This window comes from Aquarana catesbeiana, linkage group LG05 (genome assembly GCF_042186555.1).
Source record: "Aquarana catesbeiana isolate 2022-GZ linkage group LG05, ASM4218655v1, whole genome shotgun sequence".
In the NCBI taxonomy this organism is placed as follows: Eukaryota; Metazoa; Chordata; class Amphibia; order Anura; family Ranidae; genus Aquarana; species Aquarana catesbeiana.
Window position 1 is genome coordinate 641,500,550 of NC_133328.1, and position 22,896 is coordinate 641,523,445.

The window sequence follows — 22,896 nt, forward strand, 5'->3', positions numbered from 1 at the left end:
TCTCTGAGCTGGCCGCTCAGCTGTCGGCTAATTGCCAGCTCCTATCTCTGCACGGGTACTCAGCTGTTGATGATATCCTGCTCGTCAGTCCTGCCCACTTAAGCCGTTAAGCCCATAGGATCTCTGCCTTCGCCTTGGTCAACATCACAGAGACGCTCTCCTGCATCCCTGTTAAAGGACTTGCTTGTCTGACATCCCTTCTGGCCCCAGATCCTGCTTGCTGTTTTACTACGCTCATCTCTGGCTCCCTGACGTTTGGCTTGTCTGACTATCCGTTCCGCTTCCTGAACTCCGGCTATGTTTTGACTACGTTTATTTACTTTTATTATTAAACAAGTGTGATTTAACTGTACTTCTGTCTCGGTCTGATTCCATGGTTTCTGACAATACCTAAACTTTGACTGAAATATCAACTTTGTTGTCAACTTTGTATGAAGCTTCATTCTAAACAGCGATGAAACAATGCTGTAGGGATGGATGGAATATTTTTTTTGTTCACATCTGTAATTAGATGCATTGGCTAAGTACTAGATGTACCTTTCACGGTTCAGGGAATCAACTAAGGCATTATGTTCCATTACTGACCTCCTACGTCTTTATCAGCTTGTCCCTAACCTTTCCACTTAAGATGATTGAAGTCCACACTTGGAATCCAATGAAACATTCACCGTGCAGTTCTCATTCTGGGAAATTCACAGTTCAGTAGCAATTGGAAATTGCGATATACGCCGGATGTGGTACATTTGCTGTATAGGTACGCTCTGGAGAATTTTCTTTTCAGTGTCGGTATTATAAAAAAAGGATTTCACTACCGAATAGGGATCATTTGTAACAACAGGAAATTTTGTATTGCCTCACGTCACCCATGTTAGTTTTTTAGAAGTACCGCTAATAGAAAGTCCGCCAGAAAGATCGCACTTGCGACAAAGGGACTCCAAAGGGGATAAAGCGGCTCACCGCGTGTCTCCGGTCAATAGACGTGAACAAAGATCGTCATAAATGAGGTAGCGCTAAATCACCCAATTGCAAAAATTAATAAACCGATAAACATATGAAAAAAATCAATCAGGTGAAAACTGCGATGATAACACGAGCTCATAAAAAAATAATAGGTCCAAATAAAATCATCAAGAGTCCAATCCTACGCGATGAAGTATCAGGTGAAATATTTTGACCAAGTACAGTGAGGGGAAAAAAGTATTTGATCCCCTGCTGATTTTGTACATTTGCCCTACTGACAAAGAAACGATCAGTTTAGAATTTTAATGGGTCGGTTTATTATATCAGTGAGAGACAGAACAACTAAAATATCCAGAAAAACGCATTTCAAAAAAAGTCATAAATTGATTTGCATTTTAATGAGTGAAATAAGTATTTGATCCCCTATAAATCAGCAAGTTTTCTGCCTCCCAGGTGTCTTCTATACAGGAAACGAGCTGAGATTAGGAGCACTCTCTTCAAGGGAGTGCTCCTGACCTCAGTTTGTTACCTGTATAAAAGACACCCGTCCACAGAAGCAATCAACTCAACTCGCCGTGTTTGGAGGAGCAGGAGGAGGAATACTGCCTATGACCCCAAGAAGACCATCCCCCACCGTCAAACATGGAGGTGGAAACATTATGTGGGTCGGAGGTGTTGGTGCCGGTGGGACAGTGAAGGTGTACGGAGGAGCGGAGTGGATGTACGGCTGGAGGGGTCCAACGATGACAAGCGGGGATGTGGAGCTGACAGGGTGGGGAGCTCCTTCTGCAGAGCAGGACAGGCTGTGAGTGGCAGTCGGGGGACCTGCGATCTGTCCAGCCCTGGTCACGGATGGTGCCGGTGTGGATGAGGATAGAGGTGGACAGACACAGAGCGGACTGCTACTTCAAGTACCGGAGGAAGAGCCTGGTCTGGCTGGCTGAGCCCTATGTGGATTTGATGTATGGCGATCGGTCGGGCTGTGTGCCGGGGCTCAGGATCCGTAGACAGGATCTGATGGGATCGGTGCTGGGATTACCGGACTGTCAGGTGCGGAGACCAGCAGGTTGCATCGGTCCAGATACCCTGCTGTACCTGCTGTGCCCGTGATGAGGAGGATGGAGCCTGCCAGAGCTTTGTGGTGCAGGTCAGGACAGAGCGGAGGGCCCCAGGGGGGCTGAGGAGGAGCGTGAACAGCAGCCCCCAGTTCCAGCATCACAACAACCAGGCTTTTGTGCGCCAAGAACAAGCCAACAGGACCCAGGTGCTCTTCGTGAGAGCCACCGATCAGGAGCTAGTGGAGGCGGGCCTGCTGGAGTACTTCATGAAGGCTTTGTTTGACAGCTGCCTGATCTGCTGACTTGATGGCGACCCAGGTGGAGAACATCAGCAGATGAGTAGCCGTGGCTTCGCCCTAGGCAGCAGTGCATCCTAGGTGGCTGCCTAGATTGGCAAGTGGTAGCGCCGGCCCTGCGTACCAGTATGTCGCTGGACTGTAGGTGTTATACTGCGGTGATGCCTGCAACTGCAGGCATCATCCTGGTACTGTTTTTTAGAGCCAGGCTAAAAGAAATCCTACCAGCTTTCTCGGGGATCTCCTGTCCCTCTGCATAGACTTTGATCGGCTCTCGGCTATGGTAACCTGGAAGCGATGACCTGACATTACTTCCAGGTTTACCTGGATGTCAACAGTGCCATTTTCAAACAAAAGCTTTCAAAACGGTTATCTTGGTGTTTTGAATGCTTTTAATGGCAGAGGAGGGATTTGGGGTCTTATAGACCCCAGATCTCTACTTAAAGAGTACCTGCCACATGCCTATTGCTGTCACAAGGACACTGCTATGGGGGGCAAGGGACACTTCAGTGGGGGGGGTTATGTAAAGGGGTCAGAGGACACTGTGTTGAGGGGGTACAGAACACTTCTGTGGGGGGATGGGACAATACATTGGGAGGGTGATGTGAAGGGGACAGAGGGCACTGCTATGGGGGGGGCAGAGGACACTGCTATGGGGCAAAGGACACTACAGTGGGGGGGGGGGGTGATGTGAAGGGGGCAGAGGACACTGCATTGGGGGGTACAAAACACTGCTGTGGGGGGGGGCAAAGCAAAGGACACTACATTGGGAGGGTGATTTGGAGGGGACAGAGGCCACTGCTATGGGGGGGGGGGGCAGAGGACACTACTGTGGGTAGTGATGTGAAGGGAGCAAAGGATACTACTGTGACACACTATGTGTTCTTCATGCCGTCTTTTTATTGGGAGCTTGATAGTTTGCTTTTTTTTCTAAAAGGGCACTGCCTAGTGCTCCCCCCTTCACCGCCCCAACCCCCCCCCCCCCTTTCCCCAGGGATCTTTAATTTCCTCCATGTTGTCCAGACAGATCTCAACTTGAAAGGTTGCCTTCCCCTGAGCTATACACTATACCAAGATGTAGGTCATCACATCCTGTCCAGCGTGATGATGTCATAGACTCCAAGATGCGTTTCGTCACCAGTCACATGACTTCCTCAAGGAGAAGCTTTGGATTGGCATAATACTCATTTATTGTGGATTTTATGAATCATAATCATATGTTTTTAGCTGCTGAAATTGAGATGCATAATGAGTTTGTTATACACTAGGGGGTTTCACCATTATTTGTGAATCACATATTTGAAAGGTACAGTAGCTCAGCATTTAATTTTTTATTTTTTTCTGTTTGAGAAGGTGTAGGAACACACAACAGTGAATAGCTGCAAGCCTTTCACACATTTATCCACATAATTATATCGCCAGCATTCCTTGCTATATAGATAGTAGCACGGTGATTGCTATATAAATTCTTCTGAGATCATAGAAGCCAAAGAAAGATAAGTAAATAAATAAAGCAACAAACACAGAAACTTACCTGAAGTATCCTAAAATGAGCACTGCGATGGTTAACGATCCCAGCGACATGGAATACCCGACAGTGTAAATTAGGTGAAGTCGATCAAAAACTTCCTAGAAGACAGAGAGAGAAAATGTCACTTGGAGTGGCAGGCTCATTACCGCCATGTTCTCCGAGCTTGTTAGAGTGGGTGTCACGGTACCTCATACCGCTCAGTAAGTCGGCCTCAGATCCTTCAAGGGCATAAAAATAAAACAGATATATCGGGTAGGAGGTGTGTGGAGGTGTGTGGGTCATTGACTGCAACTGCCACAAAATCTCTTATTAAAGAAAAAATAGAAGAGTATGTTCAGAAATGACACCTTTATGGTATTATTGAAATGCAGACTTGGAGGTAATTTTTGCAATGAAGATAGTATTTCTAGTTGTTTTCTGTTCAGTAGCAATGAGCGAATTGGTTTCGCAGAATTAGGCTTGCAAAGAATTGGGCAAATCCATGATGAGCATGAGATAATTTGCCACAGATGGCCGATCTGCTCAGTGAAATGGTATAATTGGTGCTTGAGAAGGTAGGGGCAGATCGGCAGGGTAAACTTACTGTTAGGATTTAGGGGCCATTCAAACTATTGCGTGTGCATTGCAATAAAGCAGCCCTTTCATTTTGAACCTCAGCGCACCTGCACTATTTTGTCAGAACAAACCACCACAATGTTGCTGAGATGTGTCTTTAACATAACCCATAGTGCTCAGGAAATCCTTTGTCATGAATTTAAAAGGAGAGGTACGGCCATAGCTCTTTTGGCCATACTTCTCCTGTGGATCACAGGAATGCAATTAGTTCTGTACTCCTGTGACCCAGATTTAGCTTCAAACCATGGGTCAAGGGCTTCATCCCATCCAAAGGCGTGCGCACATGGTGTGCCGGGTGTGCCCAGGCACCCCCTAATTACCCCATGCGCATTAGTGTCATCGCTCTGTGTAGCAACAGGAATGTGGGAAAGATCTCCCTCTTACCAGTTCTGCCATAAGAGAAGTGTTTATGCTCTTCTCTTTCACTATGCCAGCAGGGAGATCAATGTGCTGGGGTCATATATATGTAGATTCATACACATGCATGTGTGTTTGAGCTTAAGGGTGCACACCCTAATGCATTAGGCTGCACACACCTTCCATTACTCTGCAACGCCTTCGGTCTCCAGAACCCAACCCAGCCAACCCAATACTCTACAAAGCCTCCGGGTTCCAGGACCCCACGTGTGTTTTGCAAGTTTTAGAGGATACTGATAATCCAGTTTCCTTCCCCGTAAAACGTGCATCCTGGAACCCCTTACTTTGTATGGATGAAAACCTTAGGTGCCACTGAATCCTTACCTCCGGTCTCCAGAAACCCAACACTCTACAAAGTCTCCGGGCTCCAGAAACCAACCAACCCACCCAATACTCTACAAAGTCTCTGGTCTCCAGAAACCAACCCACCCAACCCGAACCTCTACAAAGTCTCCAGGCTACAGGACCTCACACCTGTTTTACAAATTTCAGAGGACACTGATAATCCAGTTTCCTCCCTGTGAGACATATATTCTGGAGTCCCTCCTGTATGGATGAAAACCCTAGGTGCCACTGAATCCTCACGTGACTTGACTTTGCACTATATACATAGTGCTCTGAGAATCCTTTGTCATGAATTTAAAGGAGAAGTACAGCCAAAGCTCTTTTGACCATACTTCTCCTGTGGATCACAGGAGTGCACTTAGTTCAGCACTCCTGTTACCCAGGTTCAGCCGACAGCAGGCTAAAGTCCACTGTTGGCTGACGTCATAGAGCCGGTCCAGGCTCTGCAGGGATTCAGACAATAATGTCAGGATCTACACAGACACCTGACCGGCAGTCTGCCACTGAGAGGCTGACACAGCTGCTCCCCCCCGCCCTCCTCAGTCCAAAGATCCAGTGAGCACTGGAGGGGCAGAGCAGAGATCTGGTTGACTGACAGTCACCGCTCTGAGCTCAGAGCAGACCTGGGAACTGAGCCATTAGCGGTCGCTGAGTGCTAATGTTCTCGGTGGAGAGCCGGGGAGGGACAGCTGCACTTGCAATATCTTGAGGGCTTTATTGCCCACTTTAAAGTTCTAAAAACACGTTTACCCTCACAGAGGTTGTTCAGCATCCTTCCTGACTTCTACCCTATGCTCTAGTTAGCACCAAACTAAAAGGACTGTAAATGCACAATCAGGATGCTGGATGCAAATCATGGGTCCAGGGCTGGAGGCTTTACCCAACCCAATACTCTACAAAGCCTCCGGGTTCCAGGACAACATTCATTAACGTTCTAAAAACACATTTACCCTCACAGGGGTTGTTCAGCATCTTTCCTGACTTCTACTTGCTGTGCCGCTGCTCAGGCTTCAGACCTAGGCTCTTCCTTGTTTGTTTCCTCCAGACTATTCTCAAACTCAAATTTTGTTCACACCATCTTGCAGTTGCTTACTGCACTGACTTGCACTCTCCTGGGTGGAGCCATCCTGTCTCCCAGGTTGAGCCCTGAGCTATAGTAAGTAACCATACTAAAAAGCCTATAAACACTTGCACAATCAGGATGTTGGATGCCCTCAAACCATGGGTCGAGGGCTGGAGGTTTCATCCCACCCAATACTCTACAATGCCTCCGGTCTCCAAGACCCCAACCATGTTTTAGAAATTCCGGAGAATACTGATAATCCTGTTTTTTCCCTGTGAGACATGCATCTTGGAACCCCTCACCTTGTATGGATGAGAACCCTAGGTGCCACCAAAACCTCACCATGACATGGCTTTGCACTGTATATACAGTATATGCATAAAACAGTTTGAAACATATAAGCATTGCAATTTTCAAAAGAATTTACCAAAAACCAAACAAGTACTACATGCTACACATGTGGTCTAAATAAACTTTAAAGAAAACCTTTAATTTTAATTGTTCTTTCACACACTTTAACACGGACTTGACATTGGCCCGGTAGCTCCACCAGCTGCCCTCACATGAATATCTAGTCTGGAAATCACATTAAGCTGTTACCAAACCTTCCAGAAGTGAACACGGCATCATTTGTATTCAGTAAGCTCCGCTAAGTGCAGTAACTCATAGCAACCAATCAGAACTTAAACAACTGATGTCAAGATGGATCCTGATTGGGTGCTATCATGACCGCACTTGGCTCTTAACACTTTGCTCCCAGCACTGGTTTATTAAATAACCCCGGAAGTGTTATTTTGTTAATTTTTTCCTATCTAGGCCATTTCAACCTTACTTCATTTTGGTAGGTTCTTCAGACGCTTTAATAAAAACGTCCTGAAAAGGAGAAATGCTGTATCATAAGTAAAGGAGGGAGTTACACAATATTTAGAAACTGTCTCCCGTTGGGAATATAGGGCAGCGTGATAAATGAAAACGTTTGAGATGTTTCCAAAGTCGTAAAAGAGGAAGTTTATTTTCTATTAGGGCAGGTTGACCTTGACCGAAACTCACTTCACATCGGCGCGACTCCCTAGAGGGTGCTTTAGCCTACAAACATTCCAGAATTGAAGTTCTGGTGGGAGAAGGAAACAAAACACGAATATCGCTGTCTGAATAGAGATTTCATAAGTTCTACGACTATTTTTAGAGTAAAATACTTGCATGGCAGTAAAGTAGCCTTAACCCCATCGTTCTTCGTGTTTATTTTATGTAGGAGATTCGAGCAAAGTTTACATTTTTTACAATTTCTTAGAATTTATCTTTTTTTCACCGCCTGTTTTTATTTTATACCCTCAACACCAATACACATCCATGGATCACTTACCAACGTGAATAACCAATTTCACTAAACAATGGACAGGCAAAGCCTTCTCAGAAATCCAACAAATATAAAGGCAGATGAAATGGAGTAGCAAATGTGCATCTGTCTATGAACAGGCTAGTTTTTTTTTTTGTGTTGTTCAATTATTGTGTTGATGTGCAATTTTTACTGTGAGAAATATAGTTGTTTTTTTTTTTGTGTACTCACATGGAAGTGTAGAACGACGGGACAGGAGAGCAGGCATGGGTGGCAGGCAAGTGGAGAATGAACACAGGAGAGTGGACATGGGTGGGAGAGGAGAAGAATGGGGGAGGAGAGCAGGTATGGGTGAAAATAAAAGAATGGTGAGAGAGGAGTTCTGACATGGATGGAGGTGGAGGAGAATGAGCAGAGGAGAGCAGATATGGATAGAGTAGAAGAAGGGTAAGAGAGGAAAGCAAGAAGCAACAGAATTGGAGAAGAATGATCAGATGAGAGTGGGCATGGATGAAAGCAAAAAATGGTGAAACAGGAGAGCAAGCATGGATGGAGGTGGAGCAGAATAACCAGAGGAAAAGTGCTAAAACTGGCACTCAAGAATGGTGAGGGAGAAGAGAGGACATGGATGGAAGTGGAGGAGAATGATCAGAGGAGAGCTGGTACAGACAGAAGAGAAGGATAAAAGAGAAGAGCAAGCATAGATGGAATTAGAAGAGAATGGTCACATAAGAGTGGGCATGGATGAAGGTGAAAAATGATAAAAGAGAAGAGGGAGCATGGATGAAGTGTAGCAGTATGATCAGAGGAAAGGTGGTAAGAATTCAATGGAAGAATGGTGAGAGGAGAGCAAGCATGGATGGGCATGGAGGTGAAAGTGGAGAAGAATGATCAGATGAGAGTGGGCATGGATAAAAGCAAAACATGGTGAAAGAGGAGAGCAAGCATGGATGGAGGTGGAGCAGAATAACCAGAGGAAAAGTGCTAAAACTGGCACTAAAGAATGGTGAAGGAGGAAAGTGGGCATGGATGAAAGTGGAGGAGAATGATCAGAGGAGAGCTGGTACAGACAGAAGAGAAGGATAAAAGAGAAGAGCAAGCATAGATGGAATTAGAAGAGAATGGTCACATAAGAGTGGACATGGATGAAGGTGAAAAATGATAAAAGAGAAGAGGGAGCATGGATGAAGTGTAGCAGTATGATCAGAGGAAAGGTGGTAAGAATTCAATTGAAGAATTTGTGAGAGGAGAGCAAGCATGGCTGGGCATGGAGGAGAAAGTGGAGGAGAATGATCAGATAAGAGCGGGCATGGATGAAAGCAAAAAATGGTGAAAGAGGAGAGCGAGCATGGATGAAGTGATGCAGAATGATCAGAGGAAAGGTGATAAGACTGCAATTGAAGAATAGTGAGAGTGAAGAGCAGGCATGGATGGAAGTGGAAGAGATTGATCAGAGAAAAGCTGGTATGGATAGAGAATAGTGAAAGAGAACTGTAGGAGAATGATCAGAGGACAGTGGGCATAAATGGACCAGAAGGATGGTAAGAGAAGGGAACACACATAGATGGAAGAGGAGGACATGGAGAAAAGAGCAGTTATGGATGGAAGAGAAGAATGGTGAAGGAGGAGAGTGGGTATGGATGGAAGTAAAGGAGAATGATCAGAGGAGAACTGGTATGGATGGAAGCAAAGAATGGAGAGAGAGAAGGGGCAGGCATGGATGGAAGTGGAGTAGAATGATCAGAGGAGAGCTGATATGGATGGATTAGAAGAATGGTGAGAGGATTAGAAGAATGGTGAGAGAATGGTGAGAGAAGATCAGACATGGATGGAAGTGGAGAAGAATGACCAGATTAGATTGGGCAAAGAAGAAAGCGAAAAATGATGAAAGAGGAGAGCGAGCATGGATGGAAGTGGAGCAGGATGATCAGAGGAAAGGTGGTAAGGATGGAATTGAAGAATGGTGAGAGAGTGGAGGGTGAGCATGGGTGGAAGTGGAGGAGAATGAGCAGAGGAGAGCTGGTATGGATGGAGTAGATGAAGGGTAAGAGAGGAGAGCAAGAATGAACAGAAGTGGAGAAGAATGGTCAGATGAGAGTGGGCATGGATAAAAGCGAAAAATGGTGGAAGAGGAGAGAACGCATGGATGGAGGTGGAGCAGAATGATAGAGGAACGGTGGTAAGAATGACACTAAAGTATGCTGAGAGAGGAGAGTGGACATGGATATAAGTGGAGGAGAATGATCAGAGGAGAGCTGGTATGGATAGAAGAGAAGGATACGAGAGAGGAGCAAGCATAGATGGAAATAGAAGTGAATAGTCAGATGATTGTGAGCATTGATGGAGCAGTGGGATGGTAAGAGATGAGACTAGACATCGGTGGAAAAGGAGGGCAATGAGAGGAGAGTGGGTATGGATGAAGTGGAGGAGAATGATCAGAAGAGAACTGGTATAAATGGAAGAGAAAATTGGTGAGAGAAAAGGCCAGGCATGTATGGAAGTTAAGTGGAATAATCAGAGGTGAGCTGGTATGGATGGAAGAAAAGAAGGGAAAGTGAGGAGAGCAAGCATGGATGGAAGTGGAGCAGAATGAACCGAGGAAAGCTGGTAAGGATGGCAACTAAAGAATGGTGAGGGAGGAGAGTGGACATGAATGGAAGTGGAGGAAAATTATTAGAGCAGAGCTGGTATGGATAGAAGAGAAGAAGGGTAAGAGAGAAGAGGAGCAAGCATGGATGGAAGTAGAAGAGAATGATCACATGAGAGTGGGCATGGATGAAGGTGAAAAATGGTGAAAGAGAAGAGGGAGAATGGATGAAGTGGAGCAGAATGATCAGAAGAAAAGGTGGTCAGAATGGATGGACATGTAGGAGAAAGTGGAGGATAATGACCAGATAAGAGTGAACATGGATGAAAGCAAAAAATGGTGAAAGAGGACAGCAAGCATGGATGAAGTGAAGCTGAAGCAGGTTGATCAGAGGATAGGTAATAAGACTGCAATTGAAGAATAGTAAGAGAGGAGAGCAGGCATGGATGGATCAGAGGAAAGCTTGTATGGATAGAGCAGAATAGTGAAAGAGTATTGGAAACATCGGGAGAAGTTTAGGAGAATGATCAGACGAGAGCTGGTGTGGATGAAAGTGAGGACTGGTAAGAGAGGAGTCCAGGCATGAATGAAAGTGGAGCAGAACGATCAGAGGATAGTTGGCATGGGACCACTAGGGTTTCTATCCCATCTGCACCTTTAGAAGCTTTGGTGAAGACCAGCTGTCTGAGCTACGATTTCCACCCCCTCCAGGACTTCTACTCCATAGCTGTCCTGTTTCAGCTAACCTTGTGGTGGGATGATCCAGAGGCTTATGACATGATGACAGCTTGAAAAAAACGGGATCACTAGGGTTTCTAGCCCATCTCCACCTTTAGAACCTTTGGTGAAGACCAGCTGTCTGAGCTACGATTTTCACCCCCTCCAGGACTTCTACTCCATAGCTGTCCTGTTTCAGCTAACCTTGTGGTGGGATGATCCAGAGGCTTACGACATGATGACAGCTTGCAAAATTGAGATCACTAGGGTTTCTAGCCCATCTCCACCTTTAGAAGCTTTGGTTAAGACCAGCTGTCTGAGCTACGATTTCCACCCCCTCCAGGGCTTCTACTCCATAGCTGTCCTGTTTCAGCTAACCTTGTGGTGGGATGATCCAGAGGCTTATGACATGATGACAGCTTGAAAAAACGGGATTTCCACCTTTCGGAGCTCTGGTAAAGACCATCTATCAGACTCCACATCTCGAGTGAGCCCATATCACCTGCCAGGGTGTGCCACAACAGGTCTCCACAGGAGTCAATGGTTACTTTTTTGATAAAACCAAACAATGAGTAGTGTCTTCAAAACAGAAAATGTTTCAAAAGCAGCTGATGTGACCTTCGACATATTAAAGACATGGTGAAGGATGCTGATAGCTGCAGTTCTTATTAAACAATCATAAGTAACAAAACTCGAGACGGTGAAGGGCGTAAAAGACACTTCTGTTGGCCTCAGTGTGCTATAAAATGTTTCACTTCCTCCTACGCTCACTTACATAAAAAATATACAATATTCATTATGTACAGAATAATATTGTGCGCTTATTTTTTAAAAAAATGACAGTGTTTCGTAGGTGTGCATAAATCTGCGCATTGCGATCTTTTGACAATACCCAAGGGGACCATGTAAGGTCAGGTGTCATTCGCTGCTTCCTATGTATTAATGTGGCATTATCCCACAAGCATTGTAATTAATCATGCTTTATACAAACAACTGACAAGCTGTTCGTGGCATGGAAATCATAAAGAGGGGTATAGAAACAGCGCCGGAGAAAGCACGCCGTTTATTGTGGAAGACGGTAGCGCTCAGGTTTCAAGAGCATGCCGAGGTTATTTGTCAACAGGAAGGAACTGCCGCCTGCAAACAAAGCAACGTATTTAAAGGGTAATTAAAGCCGTAGAACATATCTTGCGAGGGTGTCTTTGGTGCCTCTCTGGTTGTCTTTATGTGTTATTTGATCGATCCTTTTTGAAAGATAAAGATAGAATAAGTTATATTGGCGGATGTATTCATGTGCAAGAGAATTTTTGAAAGACAAGAGAAGAGGCTTTCAATTTTTATTGTATGATGATATTTAAAAGAGAACTATCTTTTTTTTTTTTTATCAATTACATTTTTTTTTTTTTTTAAAGGGTATAGGATGCTAGGGAAATTTAGTCTGGCTCTGTAGGCAGTGGAGCAGTGGTTGATTGTTTTGGCCTGCTCATTGTTTCAAATAAAAAATGTAACTCTTGTTGCAATATTTGTTTCCTTTTGGCACTTTCACAGTATTTTTTCGCCACTGGTTGTCCTCATTGGTTGTCAGAGGCGGCGATCTGGATTTGGGCTTTAGGTTTGCAAGTTTACAAACTGATATTTTATATGTGGGCACCCTCCCAGTTAGGGTATAGGGTGCTAGGGAAATCTAGTCTGGCTCTGTAGGCAGTGGAGCAGGGGTTGATTGTTTTGGCCTGCTCGTTGTTTCACAAGCTGCTGGTCTGATTATCTCCCCTGCATTCTAGAATATTCGGGATTCACGGTGGAAGGAGAGGCAGATAAGCAGTTTGAATATTTATGGGGACCCTGCCAATCCCTGGGGTGGTGTGTGATGGAACGATTGGCACCCCACTTAGGTGCGTCCCCCCCCCGCCCCCCAAACAGTGCCTCCTGCTCTCCAAACCCTTCCAGCAGACCGACAGCTAATACCAGCCCCTTTAGCCCAAGCATCGTACACAGACAAGACGTTGAGGTAGACGAAAAAAGAAATGGCTGTTTATTGAATGAAAAAACAGGATTTTATACACTTCAGAAGTAGGTCAGTCACCACATGAACAATACAACCAAATAGTACCCAAAACATCACACAATGGTTAGATAACGAGCTAAAGTTGACACAAGGCTAATCCCATCATAGAAACCTCTAAGAGTTAGCCAAATTCTCCTCTCTGCTGCCGACTGGTGATATGGGGGGGGGAGGGGGTAGAGACGAGCCTCTTTGTGGCTGCACGAAGAAGCGCAGTATCTGGAGGAGGAGTTCTGTCCCCCTCTCTGCTGCTGACTGCTGAGACAAGGTGGGGGTGGAGACAAGGGGGGTGCCGCAGCTGCAGGAGAGGTGTGAGGACCATAGGCGTCGCCGGGGGGTGGCTATCGAGGCTGGAGCCCATAGCCCCGAGTCTCTTGCGTCCCTGCCTAACCAACGGGTCGTGGTTGCAGCTGCGGCAGGCGGGTGGCATTAGAGGTGGAGGAGAGAGACAAGCGGGTGGACAAGCAGAGATGACATCATCTCTCCCTCTCCACCCTCTCCACGTCACCACTCTTCCGCCCTCACAGCTGGGCCACTTCAATGTGAGAGCGATGTGCGCTGGGGAGCAGAGAGTTGACATCATCTCACCAGTGCGGCCAGCCTGCCACCAATGCAGCGACAATGCACATTTGGTGGCACTGGCAGGCATGGCAAGTGACAATCCACATTAGTTGGCAAGTGACAACCCACATCTAGTGGCAGGTGACGTGGCAAGTGACAATCTGCTAATGGTGGCAGGTGACGTGGCAAGTGACAGTCTGCAGATGGTGGCAGGTGATGTGGCAAGTGACAATCCGCATCAGGTGGCAGGTGACGTGGCAAGTGACAATCTACAAATGGTGGCAAGTGACAATCTGCAAATGGTGGCAAGTGACGTGGCAAGTGACAATCTGCAAATGGTGGCAGATGACGTGGCAAGTGACAATCTGCAAATAGTGGCAGGTGACATGGCAAGTGACAATCTGCAAATGGTGGCAGGTGACGTGAAAAGTGACATTCTGCAAATGGTGGCAGGTGATGTGGCAAGTGACAATCTGCAAATGATGGCAGGTGACGTGGCAAGTGACAATCTGCAAATGGTGGCAAGTGATGTGGGAAATGACAATCTGCAAATGGTGGAAGGTGATGTGAAAAGTGACAATCCACATCTAGTGGCAGGTGACGGTGGCAAGTTAAAAAGCTGCATCTGGTGACAGACGACGGTGGCAAGTAAAATGATGCAACAGTTGGCAGGTTGACGCGGCAAGTGACAGTCTGCAAATGGTGGCAAGTGACAATCTGAAAATGGTGGCAAGTGACAATCTGCATATGGTGGCAAGTGACGTGGCAAGTGACAATCTGCAAATAGTGGCAGGTGACGTGGCAAGTAACAATCTGCAAATAGTGGCAGGTGACGTGGCAAGTGACAATCTGCATATGGTGGCAAGTGACGTGGCAAGTGACAATCTGCAAATGGTGGCAGGTGACGTGGCAAGTAACAATCTGCAAATAGTGGCAGGTGACGTGGCAAGTGACAATCTGCAAATGGTGGCAGGTGACATGACAAGTGATGTTCTTCAAATGGTGGCAGGTGACGTGGCAAGTGACGTGGCAAGTGACAATCTGCAAATGGTGACAGGTGACGTGGCAAGTGACGTGGGAAGTGACAATCTGCAAATGGTGGCAGGTGACATGGCAAGTGACGTGGAAAGTGACAATCTGCAAATGGTGGCAGGTGATGTGGAAAGTGACAATCCACATCTAGTGGCAGGCGACGGTGGCAAGTTAAAAAGCTGCATCAGGTGACAGGCGATGGTGGCAAGTGACACACTCGGAGCTCCCACCGAATCTGCATTATGGTGAATTGAACCACTTCATTATATATTAGAATGTAACAATAGAAACAATGCGCTTCGATCACCCTGACACCATATCAACCATGGTGCTATGAAGATTGAAAACGCCAACACCAGCCTTTGACCGCGAAAAATTGCTTACCACCGGCATGTGAGCGCCAAACCTATATACTCTTGTGGGCAGATTGTTGTTGGTCTATTTAAGATCTTGCTTTATGCACTGGTTTTGGTTGAATGGTAATGAAGGGTTCAAGGGGGGGGCCTATGTAATCCCACCCTTCTCCCATTGGCTATTCACGGAATTTGGATCGGTACTATGGGGATGTTCTCTTTCTGACTCCGTCTGGAATAACGATAAGAGAGATTTTGGGGATCGCCTCTTCTTCTTCTGCATCTATCACAGTCAATGAGTGTTTCTACTTCAATGGGGGTCCAATAACTGTTCTTGCACGGGGGGCCCTTGGTTGACTTGGCCTTCAACTTTTCTTCTAACTACAGCTCCACGAAATCCTTGATTGAACTCGGCGAGCGCCTAAACTCAACTAGCAGGAGAACGCTCGATGGCGGCCCCTCTCCCTCCTCCGTATTTTGTAGGTTGCTTTGAAGTGCCCAACTTTGAGGGGATTAGGTAGAGAGCGTGAAATGTTAGCGTGTAATAATCGGCAATAAGGCGGCACGACTCCTGGCGCTTCCTGCGCGACGCGGAAAAATTCTTTGCCCTTTCGGAAAGAACAACTTGGAACCCGAGGCTTATCAATCCGGCTTCACAAATAGCCGAACGCACGCAAAAATCAATCGCTGGACTCACAGCGAACGGGTTCAGTTAAGCTTCAAAAGTACTAAAAGTAGCACAAAAAAATCCAGGAGGCATAAATAATCAATACGGCATAAAATGAAAAACACAAACGAAGGCAAAACGCACTTCACCAAGTCCTTGGAAAAAGCAGTCAAAGAAAACTTTCAAATCTAAATTCCAAAACAGGTCCGGCACGTGACTTCTTCTTCAAATGAGATACGAAAAGAAAAAGCTAAAGAAGAACTCCAACCAAAAGTAACACAATAAAAACGAATAGCCCACTGAAAGACAAAATAACAAAACCAGCTTTTGCCGCAATCGTCACCTTCAATCCAGAGATTCCCTACCGCAGTACTTTTTTTCTGCCATTAGATGTCCCCAGTCTGATGATAAACATGATTCATCCCACTTTCTCTGAGCCCAGGTCATCTCGGTACAAAAAAAAAAAATCGGTCAGCGCTACAACTGAACTGGAATCTGAAGTCTATGAGAATGTATATAGACTGATCCTCCTCTGTGTCCCCTCCCCCAGTGATCAGACTGTACATTGTAACTTTGTAGAAGGGGGAGGAGTCATTTCCTCAGTCTCCCCTCCCCCAGTGATCAGACTGTACATTGTAACTTTGTAGAAGGAGGAGGAGGCATTTCCTCAGTCTCCCCTCCCCCAGTGATCAGACTGTGCATTGTAACTTTGTAGAAGGAGGATGAGGCATTTCCTCAGTCTCCCCTCCCCCAGTGATCAGACTGTGCATTGTAACTTTGTAGAAGGAGGAGGAGGCATTTCCTCAGTCTCCCCTCCCCCAGTGATCAGACTGTGCATTGTAACTTTGTAGAAGGAGGAGGAGGCATTTCCTCAGTCTCCCCTCCCCCAGTGATCAGACTGTGCATTGTAACCTTGTAGAAGGAGGAGGAGTCATTTCCTCAGTCTCCCCTCCCCCAGTGATTAGACTGTACATTGTAACTTTGTAGAAGGGGGAGGAGTCATTTCCTCAGTCTCCCCTCCCCCAGTGATCAGACTGTACATTGTAACCTTGTAGAAGGAGGAGGAGGCATTTCCTCAGTCTCCCCTCCCCCAGTGATCAGACTGTACATTGTAACCTTGTAGAAGGAGGAGGAGGCATTTCCTCAGTCTCCCCTCCCCCAGTGATCAGACTGTACATTGTAACTTTGTAGAAGGAGGAGGAGTCATTTCCTCAGTCTCCCCTCCCCCAGTGATCAGACTGTACATTGTAACTTTATAGAAGGAGGAGGAGTCATTTCCTCAGTCTCCCCTCCCCCAGTGATCAGACTGTACATTGTAACTTTGTAGAAGGAGGAGGAAGCATTTCCTCAGTCTCCCCTCCCCCAGCGATCAGACTGTTCATTGTAACCTTGTAGAAGGAGGAGGAGGCATTTCCTCAGTCTCCCCTCCCCCAGTGATCAGACTGCACATTGTAACCTTGTAGAAGGAGGAGGAAGCATTTCCTCAGTCTCCCCTCCCCCAGTGATCAGACTGTACATTGTAACCTTGTAGAAGGGGGAGGAGTCATTTCCTCAGTCTCCCCTCCCCCAGTATAATTCAGGAGCCTGAACATATCACAGCCTTTTGTACGTAAAATTGCCGCCTTCCCGGGTCAGTTCAATGGAATGAAATGGGTAATTGTCAGCACACATTTGATAATGATTATAATCTGTGCCTCTCTTATGGTAATGATACGTTCGGTGCTCACAGGAGAAGCGATTAATATTATGACTGCGGAGTTGCGTTGTGGTCACCACACTGACAGCGAAGATCAATTTCCAGTATAATTAGGCGGAATATTTGCAGGAAGTGATCGGCGTTGGTTGTCGGCGGGTCGTTACATGTGATATTTGTGTAACAAGCGTGTAATTATAATCATCAGTTCGCCTCTCGATCCCGCGTTTTAATTGGCCGGGGGCGAACGTTGTACTGGAAACCAGCTGAAAATATTCCTCTTATCGCATTGGTTTTCATAGCGCCGTATAGGAGCGCCATTGTTCCTGGGGGGGAGGGGGGGGGGCTGGGATACAGCATGACGGCAGCCACAGAGGATTCCCCCTCCATATATAAAACAATCACAAACAGATAGAAAGGAATCATCAAACATCCGGAGTCACTTTTTATTTACAGTGAAAAAGTATTCATACCCCTTGAAATGTTCCATGTTTTGTCATGTTACAACCAAAAAACTTTAATGTATTTTATTGGGATTTTATGTGATGGACCAACACAAAGTGGCACATAATTGTGAAGTGGAAGGAAAATGATAAATGATACAAATAAATATGTGAAAAGTGGGGGGGGGGGACATTTGTATTTAGCCCCCTCTACTCTGATACCCCTAACTAAAATCTAGTGGAACCAATTGCCTTCAGAAGTCACCTAATTAGTAAATAGAGTCCACCTGTGTGTGATTTAATCTCAGTATAAATACAGCTGTTCTGTGAAGCCCTCAGAGGTTTGTTAGAGAACCTTAGTTAACAAACAGCATCATGAAGGCCAAGGAACACACCAGACAGGTCAGGGATAAAGTTGTAGAGAAATATAAAGCAGGGTTGGGTTATAAAAAAAATCTCCCAAGCTTTGAACATCTCACGGAGCTCTGTTCAATCCATCATCAGAAAATGGAAAGAGTATGGTACAACTGCAAACCTACCAAGACATGGCCGTCCACCTAAACTGACCGGCTGGGCAAGCAGAACATTCATCAGAGAAGAGCCAAGAGGTCCATGGTAACTCTGGAGGAGCTGCAGAGATCCACAGCTCAGGTGGGAGAATCTGTCCACAGGACAACTATTAGTCGTGTTCTCCATAAATCTGCCCTTTATGGAAGAGTGACAAGAAGAAAGACATTGGTGAAAGAAAGTCAAAGTCAAACATGGTGGTGGCAGCAGCATGTGGTGGGGATACTTTTCTTCAGCAGGGACAGGGAAGCTGGTCAGAGTTGATGGGAAGATGGATGGAGCCAAATACAGGGCAATCTTAGAAGAAAACCTGTTAGAGTCTGCAAAAGACTTGAGACTGGGGCGGAGGTTCACCTTCCAGCAGGACAACGACCCGAAACATCCAGCCAGAGCTACAATGGAATGGTTTAGATCAAAGCATATTCATGTGTTAGAATGGCCCAGTCACAGTCCAGACCTAAATCACATTGAGAATCTGTGGCAAGACTTGAAAATTGCTGTTCACAGACGCTCTCCATCCAATCTGACAGAGCTTGAGATATTTTACAAAGAAGAAGAATGGGCAAAAATGTCCCTCTCTAGATGTGCAAAGCTGGTAGAGACATCCCCAAAAAGACTTGTAGAGAAAGGGGGTTCTACAAAGTATTGACTCCGGGGGGCGCCATACAAATGCCCCCCCCACACACCTTTTACATATTTATTTGTATCATTTATCATTTTCCTTCCTCTTCACAATTATGGGCCACTTTGTGTTGGTCTGTTACATAAAATCCCAATAAAATACATTTAGGTTTTTGGATGTAACATTACAAAATGTGGAAAATTTCAAGGGGTGTGAATACTTTTTCAAGGCACTGTAACTGCCGCTCTTTGTAAAACTCCATAGTAATTTTAACCACTTGACCTGTGGAAGGTTTTACCCCCCTTCATGACCAACTGGTAATTGCATGGTCATGCGACACTGTACCCAAATGACATTTATATATCACTTGAAGACCAGACCTTTTCTGACACTTTTTGTTTAAAAGTTTAAATCGGCATTTTTTGCTAAAAAATTTGTTCTAACCCCCAAACATTATATATATATACACACACACACAATATCTCACAAAAATGAGTACACCCCTCACATTTCTGTAAATCTTTTCTTCTATCTTTTCATGTGACAACACTGAAGAAATTACACTTTGTCTACAATGTAAAGTAGTGAGTGTACAGCTTGTATAACAGTGTAAATTTGCTGTCCCCTCAAAATAACTCAACACACAGCCATTAATGTCTAAACCGCTGGCAACAAAAGTCAGTACACCCCTAAGTGAAAATGTCCAAATTGGGCCCAAAGTGTCCAATATTTTGTGGGGCCGCCATTATTTTCCAGCACTGCCTTAACCCTCTTGGGCATGGAGTTCACCAGAGCTTCACAGGTTGTCACTGGAGTCCTCTTCCCCTCCTCCATGATGACATCACAGAGCTGGTGGATGTTAGAGACCTTGCGCTCCTCCACCTTCTGTTTGAGGATGTCCCACAGATGATCAATAGGGTTTAGATCTGGAGACATGCTTGGCCAGTCCATCACCTTTACCCTCAGCTTCTTTATCAAGGCAGTGGTCATCTTGGAGGTGTGTTTGGGTGGTTATCATGTTGGAATACTGCCCTGCAGCCCAGTCTCCGAAGGGATCATGCTCTGCTTCAGTATGCTGATAGCGTGAGGAGAAAAAGAAAAGCCGAGAACCGGCTTCTGTCAGAGGGACATCGGTCCCGTACACAGAGAGCCACTGCCGCCTCATCAGTGCCCACCAGTGCCAGCTACCATTGCCCATAAGTACTGCTAAGCAGTGCAACCTACCAGTGCCCACTGGTGCCACCTATCAGTGCCGCCTATCAGTGCTGGAATGGGGCATTTAGATAGCAGTGACTTCCAGAACTTTTATGAAGCCCTGTGCAGGGAATTTCCTTTTAATTGGCTGATAGCTGTCACCCCAGTCACACCATCAAGTCTTTGCCCATTGGTGAATTCATCAGGACCAGGAGGAACTGCTCTACAGACAAGGATTTTTTGCAAGAATGTACAGCGATTCAAAAGCGACTCAAAGAAAGGGGCTTACAACACACGAACAATAGTTAGAAGTAAAAATACAGCGTTTCACAGAGATCGGGTGGAGATGATTCAGAATAGTAGTGCAAATAAACATAAACAGTGCAGTGATTTCAATAGAAATAAAAGTTAATTTTGTCACTACGTTTTCTTTAAAATGCAACAAAATTGTTGGGATCCTCAAAGAACGTCTTCCCATCCTGTATGCTGACCAGGATCTGTATAGTGTCATCCAGGGGGGGTTGTAGAAGGGCCCCCAGTCTAGGTACTATGCTGTCACCTAGTTTATTTTGCTCCCAGAAGCCAAATAAACCACAGACCCGGCTCCCCACTGTAGGTTCTTACATGTGTGGCCTTAATACCTGCAGACAGTGTCATAGACATAAAAGGAACACCTCGGTTTTTTCCTTTTCTACTAAGAAAACATATAACATCAAATAGTATATTTACTGCAATTCTAAAACGGTGGTTTATGTTATTCAATGTAGTGCCTTCAATACGTTGGGTGCACTATACGCCCGTTGAGAGTTAGAATCTTCGGAACATGTGAGTGACACTACAAATATTAATGCTAAAAATATCTCAAATGTGTCAAAACATTTCCGAGAAATTCATCATCGTGATTTCGATACTTTTTCCTTTTTTGGTGCTGAACAGGTTAAAAAAAAACCCCAAGAGGAGGTGACACTCATCGTATTTTGCTTAAGCGTGAAGTGTGGTGGATCCATACTCTGAATACTAGAAAAACCGTATGGCTTGAACGATAGGATGGACGTGAATCTTTTTCTAACATAATCGCATTGTTTGATACATTTATTGTACGACTTTGAACATGCCTTATTTGTTCATGATATGTCCTCCATATGCCTGCTGTGCTTCTTCCTCTCTTCTCTCCATGTGTTTTTAATTGCTTTGATTGCTCTGATTAGGATGCACCCGCCCCATTTGGAGTGCTTACTCTGTTATAAATATCAGTTTTTAAATCAAACATGTATGCTTTTATGAAGGCTTCTTAGCCGAAACGCGTCAGCGTATAGCCGGTACCCACATAACAAATAAAGGCAGCCCTTTTTGATTCAAGTATTGTATTTGGGGCCTGAACATCCTGGCTAGAGCACTGGATCACAGCTCGTGGACTTTCATATTGGCAGTGGAGCTGGGGTAACATTTTGTTTCACCTATCAGTGCTGCCTATTAGTGTCAACTACCAGTGCCCATCAGTGCCACCTATCAGTGCCGCCTATCAGGTCCCATCAGTGCGGCCTATCAGTGCCACCTATCAGTGCCGCCTATCAGATCCCATCAGTGCCACCTATCAGTGCCGCCTATCAGGTCCCATCAGTGCCACCTATCAGTGTTGCCTATTAGTGTCAACTACCAGTGGCCATCAGTGCCACCTATCAGTGCGCCTATCAGGTCCCATCAGTGCCGCCTATCAGTGCCCATCAGTGCCACCTATCATTGCCGCCTCATCAGTGCCTCCTGATTAGTGCCCATCAGTGTCCATCAGTGCTGCCTTATTGATGACTATCAGTGCAGCCTCATCCACGCACATCAATGAAGGAGAAAAAATACCTGTTTGCAAAATTTTATAACAAACTATGAAAACTGGTTTTTTTTTGTAATTTTCTTTTTTTTTTTTTTTTTTTTTTTTTAGCAAAAAATAAAAACCCGAAGTGGAAATTAAATACCACCAAAAGAAAGCTTTATTTGTGTGAAAAAATTGATAAAAATTCCATATGGGTACAGTGTTGCATGACTGCGCAATTGTCATTCACAGTGCGGCAGCGCTAAAAGCTGAAAATTGGCCTGGGCAGGAAGGGGAGGGTATAAGTGCCCGGTAAGCAAGTGGTTAAAAAAGCAGGAACTACTTTTTTCTGGACGTGGTATCTGACGCTACTTTGGCCAGCAGAACGTAAATCGAGATGAAATCAGAGAATTACCTTAAATATGATAGACAGCACATGATCTGAAGATGAAAGAGAAGGATAAATCATCTACGTACCCGTTCTCTGGTCTCGTTGGAGAGGAATTTCGCACACTCTGTGTAGTTCGCCCACGTACGGTTGTTGCCTGGCACCAGCTCCCAGCTCCCGTTCATGTCACAGCGGCGATGCGCTTGACCTGCCGGAGAATGTGAGAAATTTGTTTAATATGAAAGTTAACTTTGGCCCGGGAGAGAGGCTTTAAAGTGGAGCTTTGGGCTAAAGCAAAAATGACACACAGTGCCTTGAAAAAGTATTCATACCCCTTGAAATTTTCCACATTTTGTCATGTTACAACCAAAAACGTAAATGTATTTTATTGGGATTTTATGTGATAGACTTTTATGTGATGGTTTTTACAAATAAATATGTGAAAAGTGTCGGGGGGCATTTGTATGGCGCCCCCCTGAGTCAATACTTTGTAGAACCGCCTTTCACTGCAATTACACCTGCAAGTCTTTTTGGGGATGTCTCTACCAGCTTTGCACATCTAGAGAGGGACATTTTTGCCCA

At 45.4% G+C, this 22,896-nt stretch overlaps 1 protein-coding gene across 1 annotated transcript in view; it reads right to left on the minus strand.

The window, feature by feature from the left end:
- PTH1R (parathyroid hormone 1 receptor) overlaps positions 1–22,896 on the minus strand; it is a 438,047-nt gene that overhangs the window by 77,476 nt on the left and 337,675 nt on the right. The window contains exons 4-5 of the mRNA XM_073632443.1: positions 22,404–22,522; positions 3,849–3,943 (exon numbers count right to left, since the gene is read on the minus strand). Coding sequence (XP_073488544.1) covers positions 3,849–3,943; positions 22,404–22,522 — 214 coding nt within the window. The remainder of the gene's footprint in view (positions 1–3,848; positions 3,944–22,403; positions 22,523–22,896) is intronic.